This window comes from Brassica napus, chromosome C3 (genome assembly GCF_020379485.1).
Source record: "Brassica napus cultivar Da-Ae chromosome C3, Da-Ae, whole genome shotgun sequence".
Lineage (NCBI taxonomy): Eukaryota > Viridiplantae > Streptophyta > Magnoliopsida > Brassicales > Brassicaceae > Brassica > Brassica napus.
The window spans coordinates 54,904,325-54,921,444 of NC_063446.1; the positions used below are offsets into that span (position 1 = coordinate 54,904,325).

A 17,120-nucleotide genomic window follows, 5' to 3' on the forward strand; every position below is an offset into this window, starting at 1 on the left:
GTCAAGTTTGCCGTCGTAAGCACGAAGGCCCCTTACCACGCCATACTTGGAACCCCCTGGATACACTCAATGCAAGCCATTCCATCTACTTATCACCAGTGCGTCAAGTTCCCCGGTACTGACGGAAAAATCAAAACACTGCGAGGAGATCAAAAGGCCGCTAGGGAACTCCTAGTCGCCACAGTTAAACTCCAACGATCGTCTTTATCGGTTAACTCCGACACTCCTCCAACCTATAAAGTCTGCTCCCAGGAAGGCAAAATTCTCGAGTTACCTATTGACGATACCGATCCAAGCCGGACCGCAAGGATTGGTGCGTACCTGTCTGAAGAAATGCAGAGGCCAGTTCTCGACTTTCTCAAGGCAAATGTGTCCACATTCGCGTGGTCCATGCCAGACATGAAAGGAATTGATCCGGCCATAACAACTCACGAACTAAACGTCGATCCGACAGTCAAGCCTATCCGACAGAAGCGCAAGCTCGGTCCAGATAGGTCAAAGGCTGTAAACGAAGAAGTCGACCGGTTGCTCGGCGCTGGTTCAATTGCTGAGGTGCGCTACCCTGAGTGGTTAGCAAATCCAGTAGTCGTCAAAAAGAAGAACGGGAAGTGGCGCGTCTGCGTCGACTTCACAGACTTAAATAAAGCCTGTCCAAAGGACAGCTATCCTCTTCCCAACATCGACCGTTTAGTCGAGTCCACGGCTGGAAACGAGATGCTCACCTTCGTGGACGCTTTCTCTGGGTACAACCAAAACATGATGCACCCCGACGATCGCGAAAAAACGGCATTTATCACGGATAGAGGAACCTACTGCTATAAGGTCATGCCATTCGGTTTGAAGAACGCGGGAGAAACCTACCAACGGCTTGTGAACAAAATGTTCGCAGACAAGCTGGGCGTCACCATGGAAGTATACATCGACGATATGCTTGTCAAGTCGCTACACGCTGCTGATCACCTCTGTCACTTGAGAGATTGCTTCGAAACTCTCAACAAATACGGCATGAAACTGAACCCAGCAAAGTGCACGTTTGGGGTTTCCTCAGGCGAGTTCCTTGGATACGTAGTCACGCAGCGGGGAATCGAAGCCAACCCGAAGCAGATCTCCGCGGTCCTGAACCTTCCGAGCCCAAAAAACAGTAGAGAAGTGCAACGGCTTACGGGTTGGATAGCTGCACTCAACCGGTTCATCTCTAGATCCACCGACAAATGCTTGCCATTCTACGACCTCCTCCGAGGTAACAAAAGGTTTATCTGGGATGAGAAATGCGAGGAGACAATTATCCAGCTCAAGCATTATCTGACAACTCCACCCGTTCTCGCCAAGCCAGACGTCGGCGACGTTCTATCTCTTTATGTCGCAGTATCACAAGCAGCAGTCAGTAGCGTTCTAATAAAAGAGGATCGTGGTGAGCAAAAGCCAATCTTCGACACGAGTAGGCGCATGACCGGACCAGAAACGCGATACCCAACTCTGGAGAAGATGGCACTGGCAGTCGTCGAAGCAGTGAGAAAGCTTCGCCCCTACTTTCAGTCACATTCGGTTGAAGTATTATCCGACCAGCCCCTCCGAACGATACTTCAAAATACAAACAGGTCCGAAAGACTAACGAAGTGGACTATCGAACTCGGTGAGCTTGATATCACTTACAAGAACAGAACTGCAGCGAAATCTCAGGTTCTCGCAGACTTCTTAATCGAATTGGCCCCGGAGTTAGAGCAAGATCTCACGCTCCCAAACCCAAATTGGACACTGCATGTCGACGGATCTTCGACTAACAGGGGTGCAGGTGCTGGAGTTGAACTGAAATCCCCGACCGGCGTACTGATCAGGAAGTCTTTTAGCTTCGGCTTTCCAGCCTCGAATAACGAAGCAGAATACGAATCTTTGATCGCTGGACTCCGCTTAGCAAAAGCTGTCAAGGCCAAACGCCTAAGCGCCTACTGCGACTCGCAGTTAGTCGCCAGTCAGTTTAGCGGCGATTACGACGCCCGCAACGATCGGATGGATGCCACCCTCAAGATAGTACATGGATTAGCCGCAGAGTTCGAATTCTTCAAACTCGTCAAAGTTCCCAGAGGAGAAAACGTCTGCGCCGACGCCCTTGCAGCCCTTGGAAGCAAGCTTCATGACCAAGTTAAACGAACTATTCCAATACACCGCATTGAGAAGCCGAGCATCGATATCTCAACGGACCAAACCGCCATCATAGCCCCAGTCACTGAAACCGACACTCTCGTTACTGATGAGTTCGGCCCCGACTGGCGAACTGAGTTCATCGACTATCTCTCAAAGGGGGAACTTCCAACCGAGAAATGGGCAGCCCGCCGACTAAAAACGCGCAGTGCCCATTATGTCATCCTAGACAACGAATTCCATCGATGGACTGCGAGTAAAGTACTACTCAAATGTATCCACGGCGAAGAAACAGTCAGGGTTATGGCCGAAACACACGAAGGCGTTGGAGGAAACCATTCAGGCGGACGAGCATTAGCAATCAAAGTGAGAAGCCTAGGCTTCTTCTGGCCAACGATGAACGCAGATTGCGAGTCCTACGCTAGAGGCTGCGACAAGTGCCAACGGCATGCACCAAGCATCCATTGTCCAACTGAAATGTTACGAACGACAGTCGCACCGTAACCGTTCATGCGATGGGCAATGGATATCATAGGACCTCTTCCATGCTCCCGTCAACGGCGTTTCATTCTCGTCCTCACTGATTACTTCACCAAATGGATCGAAGCTGAAGCCTACGCTCAAGTCACCGATAAAGAAGTCCGTGGGTTCGTCTGGAAAAACATCATCTGCCGCCACGGTCTACCGTATGAAATCGTTACTGATAATGGATCACAGTTCATGTCGGGCAACTTTAAGGAGTTTTACAGCAAATGGAACATTCGTTTGAGCCCCTCTACCCCTCGTTACCCACAGGGAAATGACCAAGCGGAATCCTCCAACAAGCTCATCATCGACGGCATTAAGAAACGTTTAGACCTGAAAAAGGGTCATTGGGCCGACGAACTCGACGAAGTTCTATGGAGCCACCGCACAACACCACGAGGGTCGACCAAATCGACACCTTTCTCTCTTTCATACGGTGTCGAGGCTATGGCTCCCGCAGAAGTTAACGTTTCAAGCCTCCGACGCTCGAAAATGCCCCAGTACTTCGAACTCAACAAGGAGATGCTGCTTGACGCCCTCGATGAAATTGAAGAACGACGGGACCAAGCTCTGCTGCGAGTCCAAAACTATCAACATCAGATAGAGAGTTACTACAACAAAAAGGTCCGAGCCAGACCCCTTGAACTCGGCGACTTTGTCATGCGCAAAGTGTTCGAGAACACTAAGGAGCTGAACGCCGGCAAACTCGGCGCTAGGTGGGAAGGACCTTACAAAATCATCAAAGTTGTGAAACCAGGAGTCTACCGACTTCAAACTACAAGCGGAGAAGAAGTGCCTAGAGCATGGAACTCAATGCATCTAAGACGCTTCTACCCCTAAAAAAAAAAAAAAAAAAAAAAAACCAAGTAAATGCGCTTCCAACGGCCACTTTCACTCGGGAAAAACGAACTACGAATGGCTTGATCCTCAACCGAGGTACGTAGGCAGCCTTAACCGGTCCAGCTGTAACAAAACCAAAGTCAAAATCTTTTTCTTTGTTTCGACTCCGATCGAGTATATACCGATTGTCGAACCCAACGGCTCCCGTACCTCCAGCAGGGGGTACGCGGACACTCACGTTCCATCTCCTAGCTATGTCCTGATCAGACAATTAGCCTAAGGACCAAACGGTTGCGAGTCACCTGTGCCCAAAGAGCATTGACCGACCAAACGGAGTGAATCTTTAACCTTTTCTCGACTAAACGCGTAACGGATTAGCTACCCATTTACTCAATAGTTTTTGAGAAAACGCGTAAAAAAGAACCTTCTACTCTTAGACTCAGTCTCTTGTTTTCAAAGTAGAAAAACGCGTCTAGACGTTATCTCAATCGAAACACGACAAGAACTGAACAAAGTCTCTTAGCGGGTTGTGTCGTTATCTATTTGCAAAAGCCAACGGTCAAGGATCTATTGTCTCTAGGCGAACATATCGCGAGACTCTAAAGCTAATTGAAATTCACTTAGGCAAATTGCAAGTACAGATTGGGAACACAACAACCCGCAAATCTAAAAGTCTGCTTGAAAACAGCGACTTGCCGATAAAATAAAAGTACGTCTAGTAATACAACAACAGGGTCTATCAAGACCACAAACACAAAAAGAAAAGAAGACACAGATAAAGCGTCAAGGCGCATAATCTTGACCGACCTCCTCTGGCGTCCCAAGAGTAGAAGGACCAACTGGGTCTTCAGCAACAGTCGGGTCTTCCACCCGAGTAGGAATAGAGACAAGAGAGTCCACAGCAGGAGGCGGAGGAACATCTCTATTCCCGACTTCGTCGGTCTTCTCGTCCTCGACGGGCTGCAACGACGACGTCTCCTCGACTCTGTTGTCTTCCTCCTCTTCACCTTCTCGTCCTTCAGAAGAAGAATCTGAGACGAGGACAGGATCCTCGATGCCCACGTGCCCGGCCTCTTCCTCTCGAACCAGAATGTTGCCTATCTCAAGGTTGTCTTTCCCGGGGACCTCCTCCAGGTTCTCGTTCCCTGGACGTTCACTAAGACCACCTCCCTCCAGGACCTCGACGCGCTCGGCCGGGACCGATGTGACATCGACCAATGGCTCCTCGGTAATTTCGAGCGAGGTGATGAGCTGAGAAACCGTCCCTGGTCTGATCAAATCTACGTTTGATCCATAAGGATCAAACGACGCTCTAAACCTGTCCTCGACGAAACGAGAAGGGAGAACCAGCGGAGAAAGAGTGAGGTCGCTATCAGACAGCGGACCTACACGAAGCTTCGTAGCCTCCGCCTCGTAGAGTTTCTCCTGCTCGGTAAAAACGTCGATCATTTCTTGCGGGATCTCCGTCCCACTTGCCTTTATCATCTCGAGGCACTTCCTCGTCCCCGAAGCTTGACCGGACAGATTCTTCGCCTTCCCAAAGGCGTCCAAGCGAGTTAGATGGTCGCGCCGCGACCAAAGCAGCCGTTTGCCTTCTCGATCATAGCAGCTTCGACCCTTTCCCTCTCACGAGTAACCTCGAGTCCCCGGGAGTCTTTCAAGCGTTGCCTCTCTCTGATCAATTTATCAACCGCAACGTCCCTTTCCTCGAGTAGCTCTGTCTTCTCCTTTTCAAGGGTCGCAGTCGCTTGCTCCAAACGGGTGTTCTCTCGGGCAAGCTCTTTCTTGGTCGCACCGGCGGATTTGAGCTTACCCTCCAGCTCTTCGAACTTCACTCGAAGGACTTCTTTCTCCTTCGCAGCCTTCTCGTTAGCATTTTTATGCTCATCCCTCATCCTCTCAATGGCCTTCAATCTTGCTTGAGCGAGCTTCTCCGAAGATCCCAACTGGATCATCGTCTGCTTCAGGGCGCTGTCGTATTTCTCAACGAGGAAGTTCATGCTCCCGTCACTCTGCAAAATGACAAACACGGACCACGTGAGATGGATCAACCCAATAAATCAAAGAAGGAGACGAAAGGTGAAAGGTAGCGCAAATACCCGCGCTCTCGAGGAAGCAGCGTCGATGTATTCATTCTTGAAGTAAAGGTCTTCCAATTGCGGCATCTCCTTCGTCCCACCACGAATTTGACGCGTCAGCTCCACACACCTAAGGGGATTAAGGATCAGGGGAGTTGTCTCGTTATAGGAAAACTCGACGCGATCAGGGAATTCGACCCTCCTCCTCTTCGCAACGGAACCTTCAGATCCAGACCTTTTTCTCGCAGGAGAGTCTGGAGTAGACCTCGCGGGCTCACCACCAGAACCTCCTTCTCGCGAGCAGGTTTTCCTCCTTTCCTCTGACAAGTTTCCAGGAGTACCGCTGGCTTCCCCAACAGCGTCGACTATGGCCGCGTCAGCAATGTTCGCGTCGGAGGTAGAAGGGTGTGGCTCTGCCTCAACAGACCTCTTAGTTCTCTTCCTCGGGTGACCACCTGATGCCGCCCTGACTAAAACGGCCTCTTGCTCTTCTTCTCCGCCACGAGACTTTTTTCTCCCATCCTTCTTCTTTTTGGACTTCGAACCCTCGGAAGTCGCATCGACGGGAGCAGACTCTTCGGGAGGAACCTCGTCGGTCGCTCCCACCTTAGTCCTCTTGGTCTTTTTCTTCCTCTTCTTAGGACCAGAAGCAGAAGTCTCTACCGTCCCCCCCCCCCCCCCGATCGGTTGCAATATGACCCTCCTCTCTGGAAGCTCCTTCTCTGGAGGCTTCTTCTCTGGAGGCCCCTTCTCGGGAGGCTCCACCACCTTCAAAAGTGACGTCAACTCCGGAGTTAGACGGTCCCTGAGGATCGACTATAGTCGACTTCTTCGTGAGCAGTTGCAACTTCCCTTTTAACAGAGCGCTTAGGTCCGGAACCCCGTCCATTTCTCTAGCTTTGTCGAGAAGTCTCTGTTGTTTGTGAGTAAACAAAGGAAGGTGTGACTTACGGGGACCGAGAACGCAAGGAAGCCTCGACTCCCAATCAACTGCAAAAGCAGAGAATCAACATGAAAATCGCAAAAGGAAACTCGAGTAGGCCCTAAAAACAATCAGCAGGCTTACCTTTAGCGATCCTAGCTTGCTGATGACGTATCCACTCCCGACTAAGATCCGGCCAACGAAGATGACTATACGCCGCGATCGCTTGAGCACTTTCGAAAAACTTCTCGGGGTAGGCGATCGTATTCGGATGATGAACTGCAAATACAAGGATAAGAAAGGTTAGGACTAACGACTAAAACGAAACTCCAACAGACGAGTCTCTACCGAGTTGCCGGTTCCACAGAACGTGGTAGTCGTCCCCCGGCGGCTCTTCGAAAGCATGTTCATCGGATTTCACAAAGAAATACGCGCGTTGCCAATCCTGCGTCTTATTTGGATGACGGGTCAAAACGTTGTAGTTCGAACGCATTTTCACCGAGAAGATCCTGTTTGGCTCCGCCTTCGTGAAAGTCAACTCTTCGAAGACCCTCACGCTCATCGAGACGTCCATCTCAGCTGCCATTACCATTAACATGACGGCTATTCGCAGCGACCCGCTCAAAAGTTGAGAGATGGCAATGTCTCAGTGGAATGCGTAGGACGTCACTAACCGGGGAATCGGGAACCATAGCTTCGTATGATCCCCGAAATATGACTCATACACGCATTGGTAACCGACCAGAGGCGACCAGGGACGCTGCTCGGCAGACGGGATGATGTAAGTAACGCCAGCACCGCCACTCACCCTTAACAGATTCCTCACGGTGTGATGAGAAGCAGAAGATCGAAACACGTTCCCCCACGACTGAGCCCGCGGGTCCCGTAGTAGTCCGGGTGGTAGCGGAGCCAGCTCTTCGAAGATCCCACCAGGATGGTAAATAGTTGGGCGTCAGTCTATCTGGTCAAAACAAACTCTCTCGCGAACCTGTCTCAAAGGCGTCGGAGACCGATCAGACTCATCAGTTTCGCCACGTTCAGAACCAGTCGCAATATCGCCTTGATCTCTCCCTCTATCCTCACTTCCGCTCACATCACTGCTCCCAACTTCAACACGATCGGCGTCTTCATCACGAATCATCCTATGAGCATCAGCGACCAAAAGACGCTGAGATAGAGTCATGTTTTCCGTGTCCCGAAGAGCATCGCGATGAATCATGTCGAAATCATCCAGAGGACTATCGGTCGCTGACACATCTCTGGTCGGACTCGGAGAATCTGCGATGTCCTTCCCTTTCTCTTCCCGCGACAATCGACTTGTCGAAGGCATGTTCCTTAATTTAGGGGACGACTACAACCGCCAAACGATACCAACGAGTCTATACGAAGAAAAACCTATCTAGAGAGAGAAAGCAAAAGTAGAGAGAAGGGAGAGAAAACGGGATACCTGAATCTGTAGAGAAGAATGACGAAAGCAAAGGAGAGAGACCTATTTATAGCAAAAACGAAGGCACGTTCTCCGAGCACAATCATTAGATCTACACAGGCCTAAATGAGCCTCAAAAGGCCGCCTAAATGCCCAGAAACTTACTCGCGACGGTTCGGTTTCTCGCTCGAACCGATTTTCAATCAGGTTGTCGGGCCGAAATCAATTCTCGGTCTTGATTTAAACCGGTTCTCAGTTAACCAGCAAAACCGATCCCCGTCGCTTTATCCAAGATGAACTATCACCGAGTAAAACTGTATCCCACTATAAAAGTGAGTCAAGGCAAGCGCTACTCTGAGCGACCAGAGACGTCTACAGAACATCACGCGACTAAAAGCACATACCGACGACTAAACGGGAAGGGTTATCCCTTGTATTAGAGCCTACTATCCGAATAAACATGACCCACAAATTCACTGAGACCGCCACGTTGCTCACAAGTGAACTGGGGGGGGGGCTTATTGTAGGAGATGGATTACACTCCTCCACAAGGCCCACCGAATAACAGGCCCTAATCCAGCAAGTTGGATTTGTTTGGTCGGCTCGGCGGCCAAACGTATCGGCTCGACCTTAGAGTGCTTTTAGCCGGTCGAGTAAGCCGGCCAGAAGTACCCGGCTTGGAGAGAACCTTGTCCAGGCCCGCGTACTCGGCCTCTCGCATCAAGGCCCAAAGAAATATGAAATTAGGGCATCAGGGGCGAGAGTCCTATAAAAGGTGAAAGGGAAGGAAGAAGAAGGAGACTTTTGGACCATTGAACAGACTGAGCGGCTAGATCTAGGGTTTTAGGCTATCTCTTTGATCTTGTTACTCTTCGATCTTGTTGCTCTTTCATCTTCTTGTCACTCTTGTAACCCTTCAGACCAAATCTAAATAAAACGTCTTTAGCCATCCCATTTCTGACTTCTTTCATCTTAGTCGACTGAATCCCGTTCAAACAGTATCTCTATTCAAGAGTTTGCCATTGACATCAACCAGTAGAGCATCAACGACATGGTCCACTGTGATTCCGTATTTTCTCATCAGATTCCCGTATCCTCCACCACTTATGTGTCCTCCAGCTCCCACGGTAGAACAAACGCCAGCAGGAAACGCTAACGTTTCGCTTGCGTCGCTGATCTTTGTGTAGAGCTCTCCCAATGTGGCACCAGCTTGAACCCAAGCTTTCTTTCTTGACACGTCAAGAATAATAGACCTGAGATTGAACATATCGAGAATGAAAAATAGCCCCTCGTAATCATCACCACCGCTTCGGATACATATCTGGCTACCGTTGGCCTTTGCGCATACTACCGTGGCTTGAATACGAGATACGTGTTTTGCCGTGACGATGGCCATCAGTGTTTGGTAGTTAGGGCTTGTGCATTGGCGGATCCAGAAAAATAATGTGACGGGGGCACACTATAAATATTTTTAATAATCTTAAATTCATAATAATATAACTTTATATGAAAAACTGTTATAAGATATTAATATAAATTTAAAATGTAAATTAATATTATTAATTATAATTTGGAAACAAAATATAATACACAGTACAACCTATAACAAGTTTTATAAAATTATTTTAATATTTTTAAAAAATTCTACAAATGTTATTAATCAAAATAATAAAATTATACAATCAACACTAGTTATATATATAATGTAGTATTTAATTTTACATATGTAATATAGTGTCATACATGTCACTTTATCAAAAGAAATAAAGTCTGAAGTATTAAATACAAAGTAAATATGTATAGTTTACTATTTAAATATAAATTATTTTCTTATTATTAGCAACTGATAATATCAGTAGTAGAAAATAATAAACTCAAAAATTGTTTCAGAAAAGAAAATGAAATTTAGAAACGAAAACAGAATAGAAAGAATTAGTAAAGTCAAATAAACCAAATAAGTTAATGGAAAAAAAATATGTTAAAAGAAACAAAAGAAAGTTATTAATAATAAAGCAAAATCTAGGTGAAGTGAAAATATATATTTTTTTAAAGGGTTTTTATATAAATATTAGGCAATACAAGGAGCAAGCAAGCACCACTGTTTTATAAAGAAATACAGGGAAGGATCAGAAGAACTGATAGATAAAACCAGACATAGTTAGGGAAGAAAACTATGGAGGATCAAGCCAGAAACTTGCAAGGCGAGGACCAAGTGGAAGACCAGCGAGATCATAGCGTAGCACTTGTCTTGAAGACCTGAGACAATGAATCTAGAAACTTTACCTCCACCCGGAGACAGGGGCGGATCTACGGTGTTAAGAACGGGGGCACGTGCCCCCGACTACTCTATAGAAATTATTTAGTTCAAAATGAAAGTATTGATAACTCTAGGTCAATTGGTAAAGGTGTTCCACTATCAATAAACGTGGAAACGGTTCGATGCTCATTAAATTCCTTTTTTATGTTTTCTTTCATTGTGGTTTACATTCTGATTTTTTTTTATCTTGTCACGTCACGTATCTATCATTCATCGGGATTATTATTTTTTTTTTTTGTAAACTAAAAGGGTTAAATTCGGATCTATTAAAAACACAGAACTATATTATCTACCCAAAAAAAAAAAGGAAAGAAAAAAAAATGTTAGTTTGCCTTATCTTGGGTCATGTGTTAGTACTAGGTTGGGTTTGGTGAAGGGCATCTGTATTGGCAGTCCCTTAAGGCATCCCTTAGGGGAAAAGGGCTGTCCCTTACTCTTCAATGACAAAAAAAAAAAAAAAAAAACAAGACAAGGGACTCTCTCTCCCTCTCTTTTCATCCCACCAATAAAGATGGCCCCGTCACAATATAATATATAATAAAATATATTCAGAGAGATAAGAAAGAAAAAAACACATTGTAGCAAAGTTTTCGTTGAGTTTAGGTCAGAAGAGCTTCTTGTGTTATCTCCGACGGCGTCAGGAACAATGGTACGTGGTACATAGAACACACAAATATTGGTCGTTATCAGGTCAGATCCGAGAATCTAATGTTTTTTTTTTTTGTTTTGTTGTCTTTTTTGAATATCGCAGTGCGAAACCATTGATGAGAAGAAGAGGAAGAAGGATGAAAAGGTATGCCCTTTTGTGAGCTTCTTCCTTATCAATCATGGTTAGAATTTAGTGCGGTTATGTTGCTCTTGTAGAGTTTGATTATGAGAACATTAATTAATCCTTAGAAAGTGATGCCCTTGGCGCTCAGGATTTAAATGTTTTGTTTTCTTAGATCTACACTGAACCCGAAGGAATAAACTTTTCTAATTACAGGCTAGAGAAAAGGCTTTGAAAAAGCTTAAAGCTTTGGACAAAGCAAAGAAGCTTGAAGAACTCAAGGTAACCTCTCTCCCTCTCTCCCTCTCTCTCTCTCTCTCTCTCCCTCTCTCTCTCTCTCTCCCTCTCTCTCTCTCTCTCTCTTGAGTATTATGCTTGAGTAAAAAAAACTCAAGATTTTTGTTTTTTTTGTTCTTCTTCACATGGTTGCGTAGGCAAAACAGGAGAAAGGTGGAACCAATGCCAGTCAAAAGAAGAAGAGTCCCAAACGGGATGATGCATCAGAAGAGAATCCTGAGGATTTTGTAGACCCTGAAACTCCTCTTGGTGAGAGGAAAAGGCTCTCCTCGCAGATGGCTAAACAGTACAGCCCTGCTTCCGTAGAGAAATCGTATGTTTGTAGAGATTTTTTGATTTACATCAACTCATCCCACCAATTTTTTCTTACATCATCTCTGATTTTTCTCAGATGGTATGCTTGGTGGGAGAAAAGTGACCTCTTTAAGGCTGATCCTAAGAGTTGCAAGCCACCCTTTGCCATTGTATAGCGCATTGTTGAATATTATTTACTTTCTTTCTTTTATGTGGTGGGTGGGGGGGGTTTCTTGAACCTTATCGTATTGATTCTTCTGCAGGTTCTTCCACCACCAAATGTGACTGGAGTCTTGCATATTGGCCATGCCCTAACAATTGCTATTGAGGTTTCCTTTTAACACTTTGTGTTTGTCTCTCTCTCTCTCTCTCTCTCTCCCTCTTGTGATGCTCACACGTCTTGAAATTTTCTGATGCAGGATACCCTTATTCGTTGGAAGAGAATGTCTGGGTATAATGCTCTGTGGGTGCCCGGGTTGGACCATGCTGGTATAGCTACGCAGGTTTAAAAACATCATCCTTGTTCAAAGCTTCTTTTGCCGTAGTTGTAGAATTTGTTTTAAAAATATGTTTTTCTTCCTTTTTGCACATGGATTCTTCTAGACTATGGTTGAGAAAAAACTTGCCCTTGATAAAAAATTGACCAGGCAGGACCTTACCCGCGAAGAATTCTTGAATGAAGTAAGTTAGAATATTTAAAAATACGCCTCTTGAATCATTTTTCATTGTTTGAAAAATTCGTTGTTGGAAAAAAAGGTGTGGAAGTGGAAGGACGAAAATGCCTGCACGATTCTTACACAACTACGACGTCTAGGAGCTTCTCTTGATTGGTCTCGTGAGGTAAGCTCTGACCTTTGTTTGACTGATGTCTAATTTTACTTCATCTGTCCCCTCTGGTCTATTCATCTAACCGATGTGTTGTTGTAGTGTTTTACAATGGACAAGCAAACATCAAAAGCTGTCACCGAGACCTTTGTACGTTTATTCGAGGAAGGGCTTATCTATAGGTATGTTTTTTTTTTAAGTCTGAGAAAAAATAAAACACAGGAGGAATAGTACATTTAACTGACTATGACTTGTGCAGGGATATTCGGCTTGTTCATTGGGATTGTCATTTGAAAACAGCTGTTTCTGACGATGAGGTAAGTCAGTAGAATATATATGTGTCTTATCTTTCTTTCTCTCTTTGTTTTTTAATGCGGAGTGTGTCTATTATATCTGATAGGTTGAGTATATGGATATCAAAGAAAAGACGCTACTAAATGTACCTGGGTATGAGAAGCCAGTAGAATTTGGTCTTCTTACTTCATTTGCTTACCCTCTGGAGGGAGGTTTGGGCGAGGAGGTTGTGGTTGCCACCACAAGGGTGGAAACAATGCTGGGGGATACTGCCATTGCGATTCATCCCGATGATGCAAGATACAAGCATCTTCATGGGAAATTTGCTGTGCACCCATTTAATGGACGCAGGTTACCAATTATCTGTGATGGAACGCTTGTTGATCCAGATTTTGGTACCGGTTGTGTTAAGGTATGTATTTGGATGCTATGTTTCTGGTTGGCTCCCTATTAGTTGGCATCTAAATAAAGTGTTTTTTTTTTGTAAGATTACTCCTGCCCATGACCCCAATGATTGTGAGTTGGGAAAGCGTCACAACCTTGAATTTATTAACATATTCACTGATGATGGAAAGATCAACACAAATGGAGGGCCTGACTTCACTGGGATGCCACGCTTTGCAGCACGTGAGGCACTTGTTGAAGCTTTGAAGAAGCAGGTAACTGTTGATTTGATAAAATTAAGATAACTGTGATCATAAACCTTTTAAAACAACTTTGTGTGTTCCATTCCAGGGGCTGTACAGAGGTGCCGAAAACAAGGAAATGAGGCTTGGTCTTTGCCAGAGAACAAGTGATGTTATTGAGCCTATGATTAAGCCTCAGTGGTACCTCAATTGCAGCATGATGGCAAAGGAGGCTCTCAATGTTGCTGAAAGCAAAAAGCTCGAGTTTATACCAAAGCAGTACACTGCAGAGTGGACAAGGTTTGTTTCATTTTTACTTATCATTGCCTCCATTTATTTTTTTTTCTTCTAAATTAACAATCACAACGATGGACAGATGGCTAGAAAACATTCGTGACTGGTGTATATCAAGACAGCTTGTGTGGGGACACAGAATACCAGCATGGTATGCTTGTCTCGAGGAAGACGAGCGCAGGGAGGTTGGTGCGTACAATGACCACTGGATCGTTGCTAGAAACGAGGAAGAAGCTCGAAAAGAGGCAGCTGAAAAATTTGGTGGGAAGAACAAGTTTGAGCTAACACAAGATGAAGATGTGCTTGACACGTGGTTTTCTTCTGGGATATTTCCGTTATCTGTTCTGGGATGGCCTGATGAAACAGACGACTTCAAAGCCTTCTATCCAACCTCTCTCATAGAAACTGGACATGATATCCTCTTTTTTTGGGTTGCTCGTATGGTTATGATGGGAATAAAACTAAGCGGCGGCGAGGTTCCCTTCAGCAAGGTTTATTTGCATCCTATGATACGTGACGCACATGGGCGCAAGATGTCAAAATCTCGTGGAAATGTGATTGACCCGATTGAAGTAATCGAGGGGGCAACTCTTGATGCACTTCGTAAAAGATTAGAAAAGGGTAACTTGGATCGAACAGAGCTGGATATGGCCATAAAAGGACAACTGAAGGACTTTCCAGACGGAATCTCTGAGTGTGGTGTGGACGCTCTTCGGTTTGCACTTGTCTCTTACACTGCTCAGGTCTTAAAATTATTATTTTGTGTTTTTTTTTCCATTTTTATATGAAGTTTAAAACAAAGAATGTTTTGTTTGTTTTTGTAGTCTGAAAAAATAAACTTGGACATTCTACGTGTGGTTGGATACCGGCAATGGTGTAACAAGCTCTGGAATGCTGTCAGGTTTGCCTTGATAAGACTTGGCGATGGTTACGCCCCGACCATGGTTCTAAGCCCTGAAACGATGCCCTTCAGCTGCCAATGGATTCTCTCTGAACTAAATAAGACAATATCGAAGACGGTGGAGTCACTGGATGCATTTGACTTGTCGGAAGCAACCAACACAGTATATGCATGGTGGCAATATCAATTCTGTGATGTTTTCATTGAAGCTATCAAACCATATTTTGCTAATGCGCCGTTGGCTGCTTCAGAGAGGGCTCATGCACAAGATGCTCTCTGGGTATCTCTGGAGACGGGTTTGAGACTGCTTCACCCGTTCATGCCTTTTGTTACTGAAGAGCTATGGCAACGGCTGCCTTCACCCAAGGACTGTGAAAGAAAGGCATCTATCATGATATGTGACTACCCGTCTCCTATAGAGGTGAGAGATAACTTTTTGTGCTTTCATTAGTTTGGTTCTTTTCAACTCTTCTTCTTCTTCTTCTTTGTTAACTCGCAGAATTGGACAAATGAAAAAGTGGAGAAGGAAATGGAAACCGTTCTAGCGACCGTCAAGTGCTTGAGAGCACTCAGGGCTGCATTGCTGGAGAAACATAAAAATGAAAGGTCTGATAAAAATCCCTCTTTCTTTTGAAAGGAACACTTTGAGACAATGTTTTTTTCTAACAAAACAAATGGTATTTTGTCTCTCTCTTTTCTCTCAGGTTACCTGCGTTTGCTCTGTGTGAAAACAACGTAACATCCGAAATTGTAAAATCTCACGAGTTGGAGATCAGAACCCTTGCAAATCTATCGTCCTTAGAGGTAATAATAAAACAGGTTCCCACTCTTTCGTGTTCCTTTTTCTGAGTTCTATTTATGGGTTTGGCTTCTTCCCTATAGGTTCTGCTAAAGGGAGAACACGCAGCAGCCCCAGCTGGATCTGCAGTTGAGACTGTGAACGAGAACCTCAAGGTCTATCTCAAAGTGGACAGAGCCATTAACACAGAAGCTGAGCAAGAAAAGTTCAGAAACAAGATTGCAGAACTTGAAAGGTAATCCCCCCCCCTCCCTCCCTAATCTTTAGAACAACAAAAAAAATGTTTGAAACGTAAATAACAAGCAAACTTGGCTTTCTTGTTTCATTTTTTAGACAAAAGGACAAGTTGCAGAAGATGATGAGTGCGTCTGGGTACCAAGACAAGGTCCCTGCGCACATAAAAGAAGACAACGCCACAAAGCTCGCTAAGATTCTCCAAGAATTCGATTTCTTTGACAAGGAAAGTGCTCGTCTCCTTGCCGAGACTGGAAACCAGCAAATGGAGCAGCATAACAAGTGAGAAAACACCACCTCCCTTTATTGTCCGAAATAGACTTTTTGTGTAAAAGAAACTAGATTTTGACAGCGCGGGACTTTTTTTTTGTTGAGAAATTTATTAATCCGTAAGTTTGTTCACAAATATATTTAGTCATGAGCGTTCGGTTGTAGTTTTCGGTTTTTCGGTTCAAGGGATATAGAAAACATTCAATTATTTATTAATTTAGGTTTGGTTAAGGTTTGATTATTTTTGGTTTTGGTTTGATCTGGATATAATGTTAGCAACCCAATAAATTTTTGAATTCAATTTGGCTCTATTTTGTTTCATGTTTTTGGATAATTTCGAATAATTCGATTACAAACTATATTTTTGAATTTTTTTGAATAAAAATAGATAAATTTAAATATTTTAAAAATATTCGAGTAATTCAGTTCTATATGGAAGTAATACTTCTTATCTTTTATAAACCTATCTATATTTAAATTGATTTTAATAGTGAAAATAATATTTTTTTCGTATAGTCTACGTTTGTAAACTATTTAAGAATGAAATTCCGAAAGACAGATTTATTTTATAAAAATTATTAACGAATTAATGCTATTAGTTTTATAAGTTTTTTAAAGAGAAAAAGACAAAAATAGCACTAAATCAAGTTTATGTTCCCAAACTAGCACTCAAGGTCAAAAGTCACAAAAATAGCACTTAATGTTTTATCAAAAGTCACAAACTTAGGGTTTAGAGTTAAAGGGTGAGGTTTAGGATTTAGGGTTTAGGGTTTAGAGTTTAGAGTTTAGGGTTTAAGGTTTAGATTTTAGGGTTTAGGGTTTAGGGTTTAGGGTTTAGAGTTTAGGTTTAGGGTTTATGGTTTATGGTTTATGGTTTAGGGCTTAGCGTTTAGAGTTTAGGGTTTAGAGTTGAAAAATGAGGTTTTGGGGATAAGATTTCAAATTTTGAAAAATAAAAAAATTAAAATTTTCAAAGGATAAACTTAGAAAGTTGCTATTTTGGTCATTTTAGTTTTTGAGTGCTATTTTTGTGATATAAACTTAGAAAGGTGCTATTTTGGAGATTTACTCTTTTTTAAAGGTCTAATTAGCTAGAAAACCATGAATAAGAAGATGTTTAGGAATGTATGCAATAAAATAGTTATTTAGGTAGCTGGATATGTGGAGCAAAGCCAAGTTACCCTCTTGTCCCAAGTCACTTAGCATGTAGGATAGATAGGTCTGCAATTGTCAGACTATGTGTCAGATTTAATATATAGTTTTTTTTTCT

General features: G+C 44.0%; 2 protein-coding genes across 2 annotated transcripts; one reads left to right on the forward strand and one right to left on the reverse strand.

Moving 5' to 3' along the window:
* Window positions 1-5,060: 5,060 nt before the first annotated feature.
* Window positions 5,061-7,090, reverse strand: LOC125583180. The gene is made up of 5 exons (XM_048749787.1): window positions 6,853-7,090; window positions 6,649-6,783; window positions 6,351-6,572; window positions 5,604-6,241; window positions 5,061-5,516 (listed from the first exon to the last, which is right to left on the reverse strand). Exons 1-5 carry the CDS (start codon window positions 7,088-7,090, stop codon window positions 5,061-5,063), a joined length of 1,689 nt encoding a protein of 562 aa, XP_048605744.1.
* Window positions 7,091-10,748: 3,658 nt separating this feature from the next.
* LOC111203780 (valine--tRNA ligase, mitochondrial 1-like) lies at window positions 10,749-16,091 on the forward strand. Its single transcript, XM_048750806.1, has 20 exons — window positions 10,749-10,896; window positions 10,999-11,040; window positions 11,233-11,298; window positions 11,451-11,626; window positions 11,705-11,777; window positions 11,871-11,936; window positions 12,027-12,110; window positions 12,211-12,288; window positions 12,364-12,447; window positions 12,535-12,614; window positions 12,692-12,749; window positions 12,833-13,138; window positions 13,215-13,385; window positions 13,462-13,652; window positions 13,729-14,389; window positions 14,471-14,968; window positions 15,047-15,153; window positions 15,252-15,351; window positions 15,430-15,581; window positions 15,680-16,091. Exons 1-20 carry the CDS (start codon window positions 10,894-10,896, stop codon window positions 15,864-15,866), a joined length of 3,183 nt encoding a protein of 1,060 aa, XP_048606763.1. The 5' UTR covers window positions 10,749-10,893; the 3' UTR covers window positions 15,867-16,091.
* The last annotated feature ends 1,029 nt before the right edge of the window (window positions 16,092-17,120 follow it).

Excerpts from the sequence above, each read along its gene's own strand:
- LOC125583180 (XM_048749787.1), bottom strand. The coding sequence starts at position 7,090 with ATGGCAGCTGAGATGGACGTCTCGATGAGCGTGAGGGTCTTCGAAGAG. Across the intron at positions 6,784-6,852 it reads TCTGTGGAACCGGCAACTCG|TTCATCATCCGAATACGATC; the intron begins GTAGAGACTCGT and ends TTGTATTTGCAG. Across the intron at positions 6,573-6,648 it reads GCAAGCTAGGATCGCTAAAG|TTGATTGGGAGTCGAGGCTT; the intron begins GTAAGCCTGCTG and ends CTGCTTTTGCAG.
- LOC111203780 (XM_048750806.1), top strand. Across the intron at positions 11,041-11,232 it reads AGAGGAAGAAGGATGAAAAG|GCTAGAGAAAAGGCTTTGAA; the intron begins GTATGCCCTTTT and ends TTCTAATTACAG. Across the intron at positions 12,111-12,210 it reads ATGCTGGTATAGCTACGCAG|ACTATGGTTGAGAAAAAACT; the intron begins GTTTAAAAACAT and ends GGATTCTTCTAG.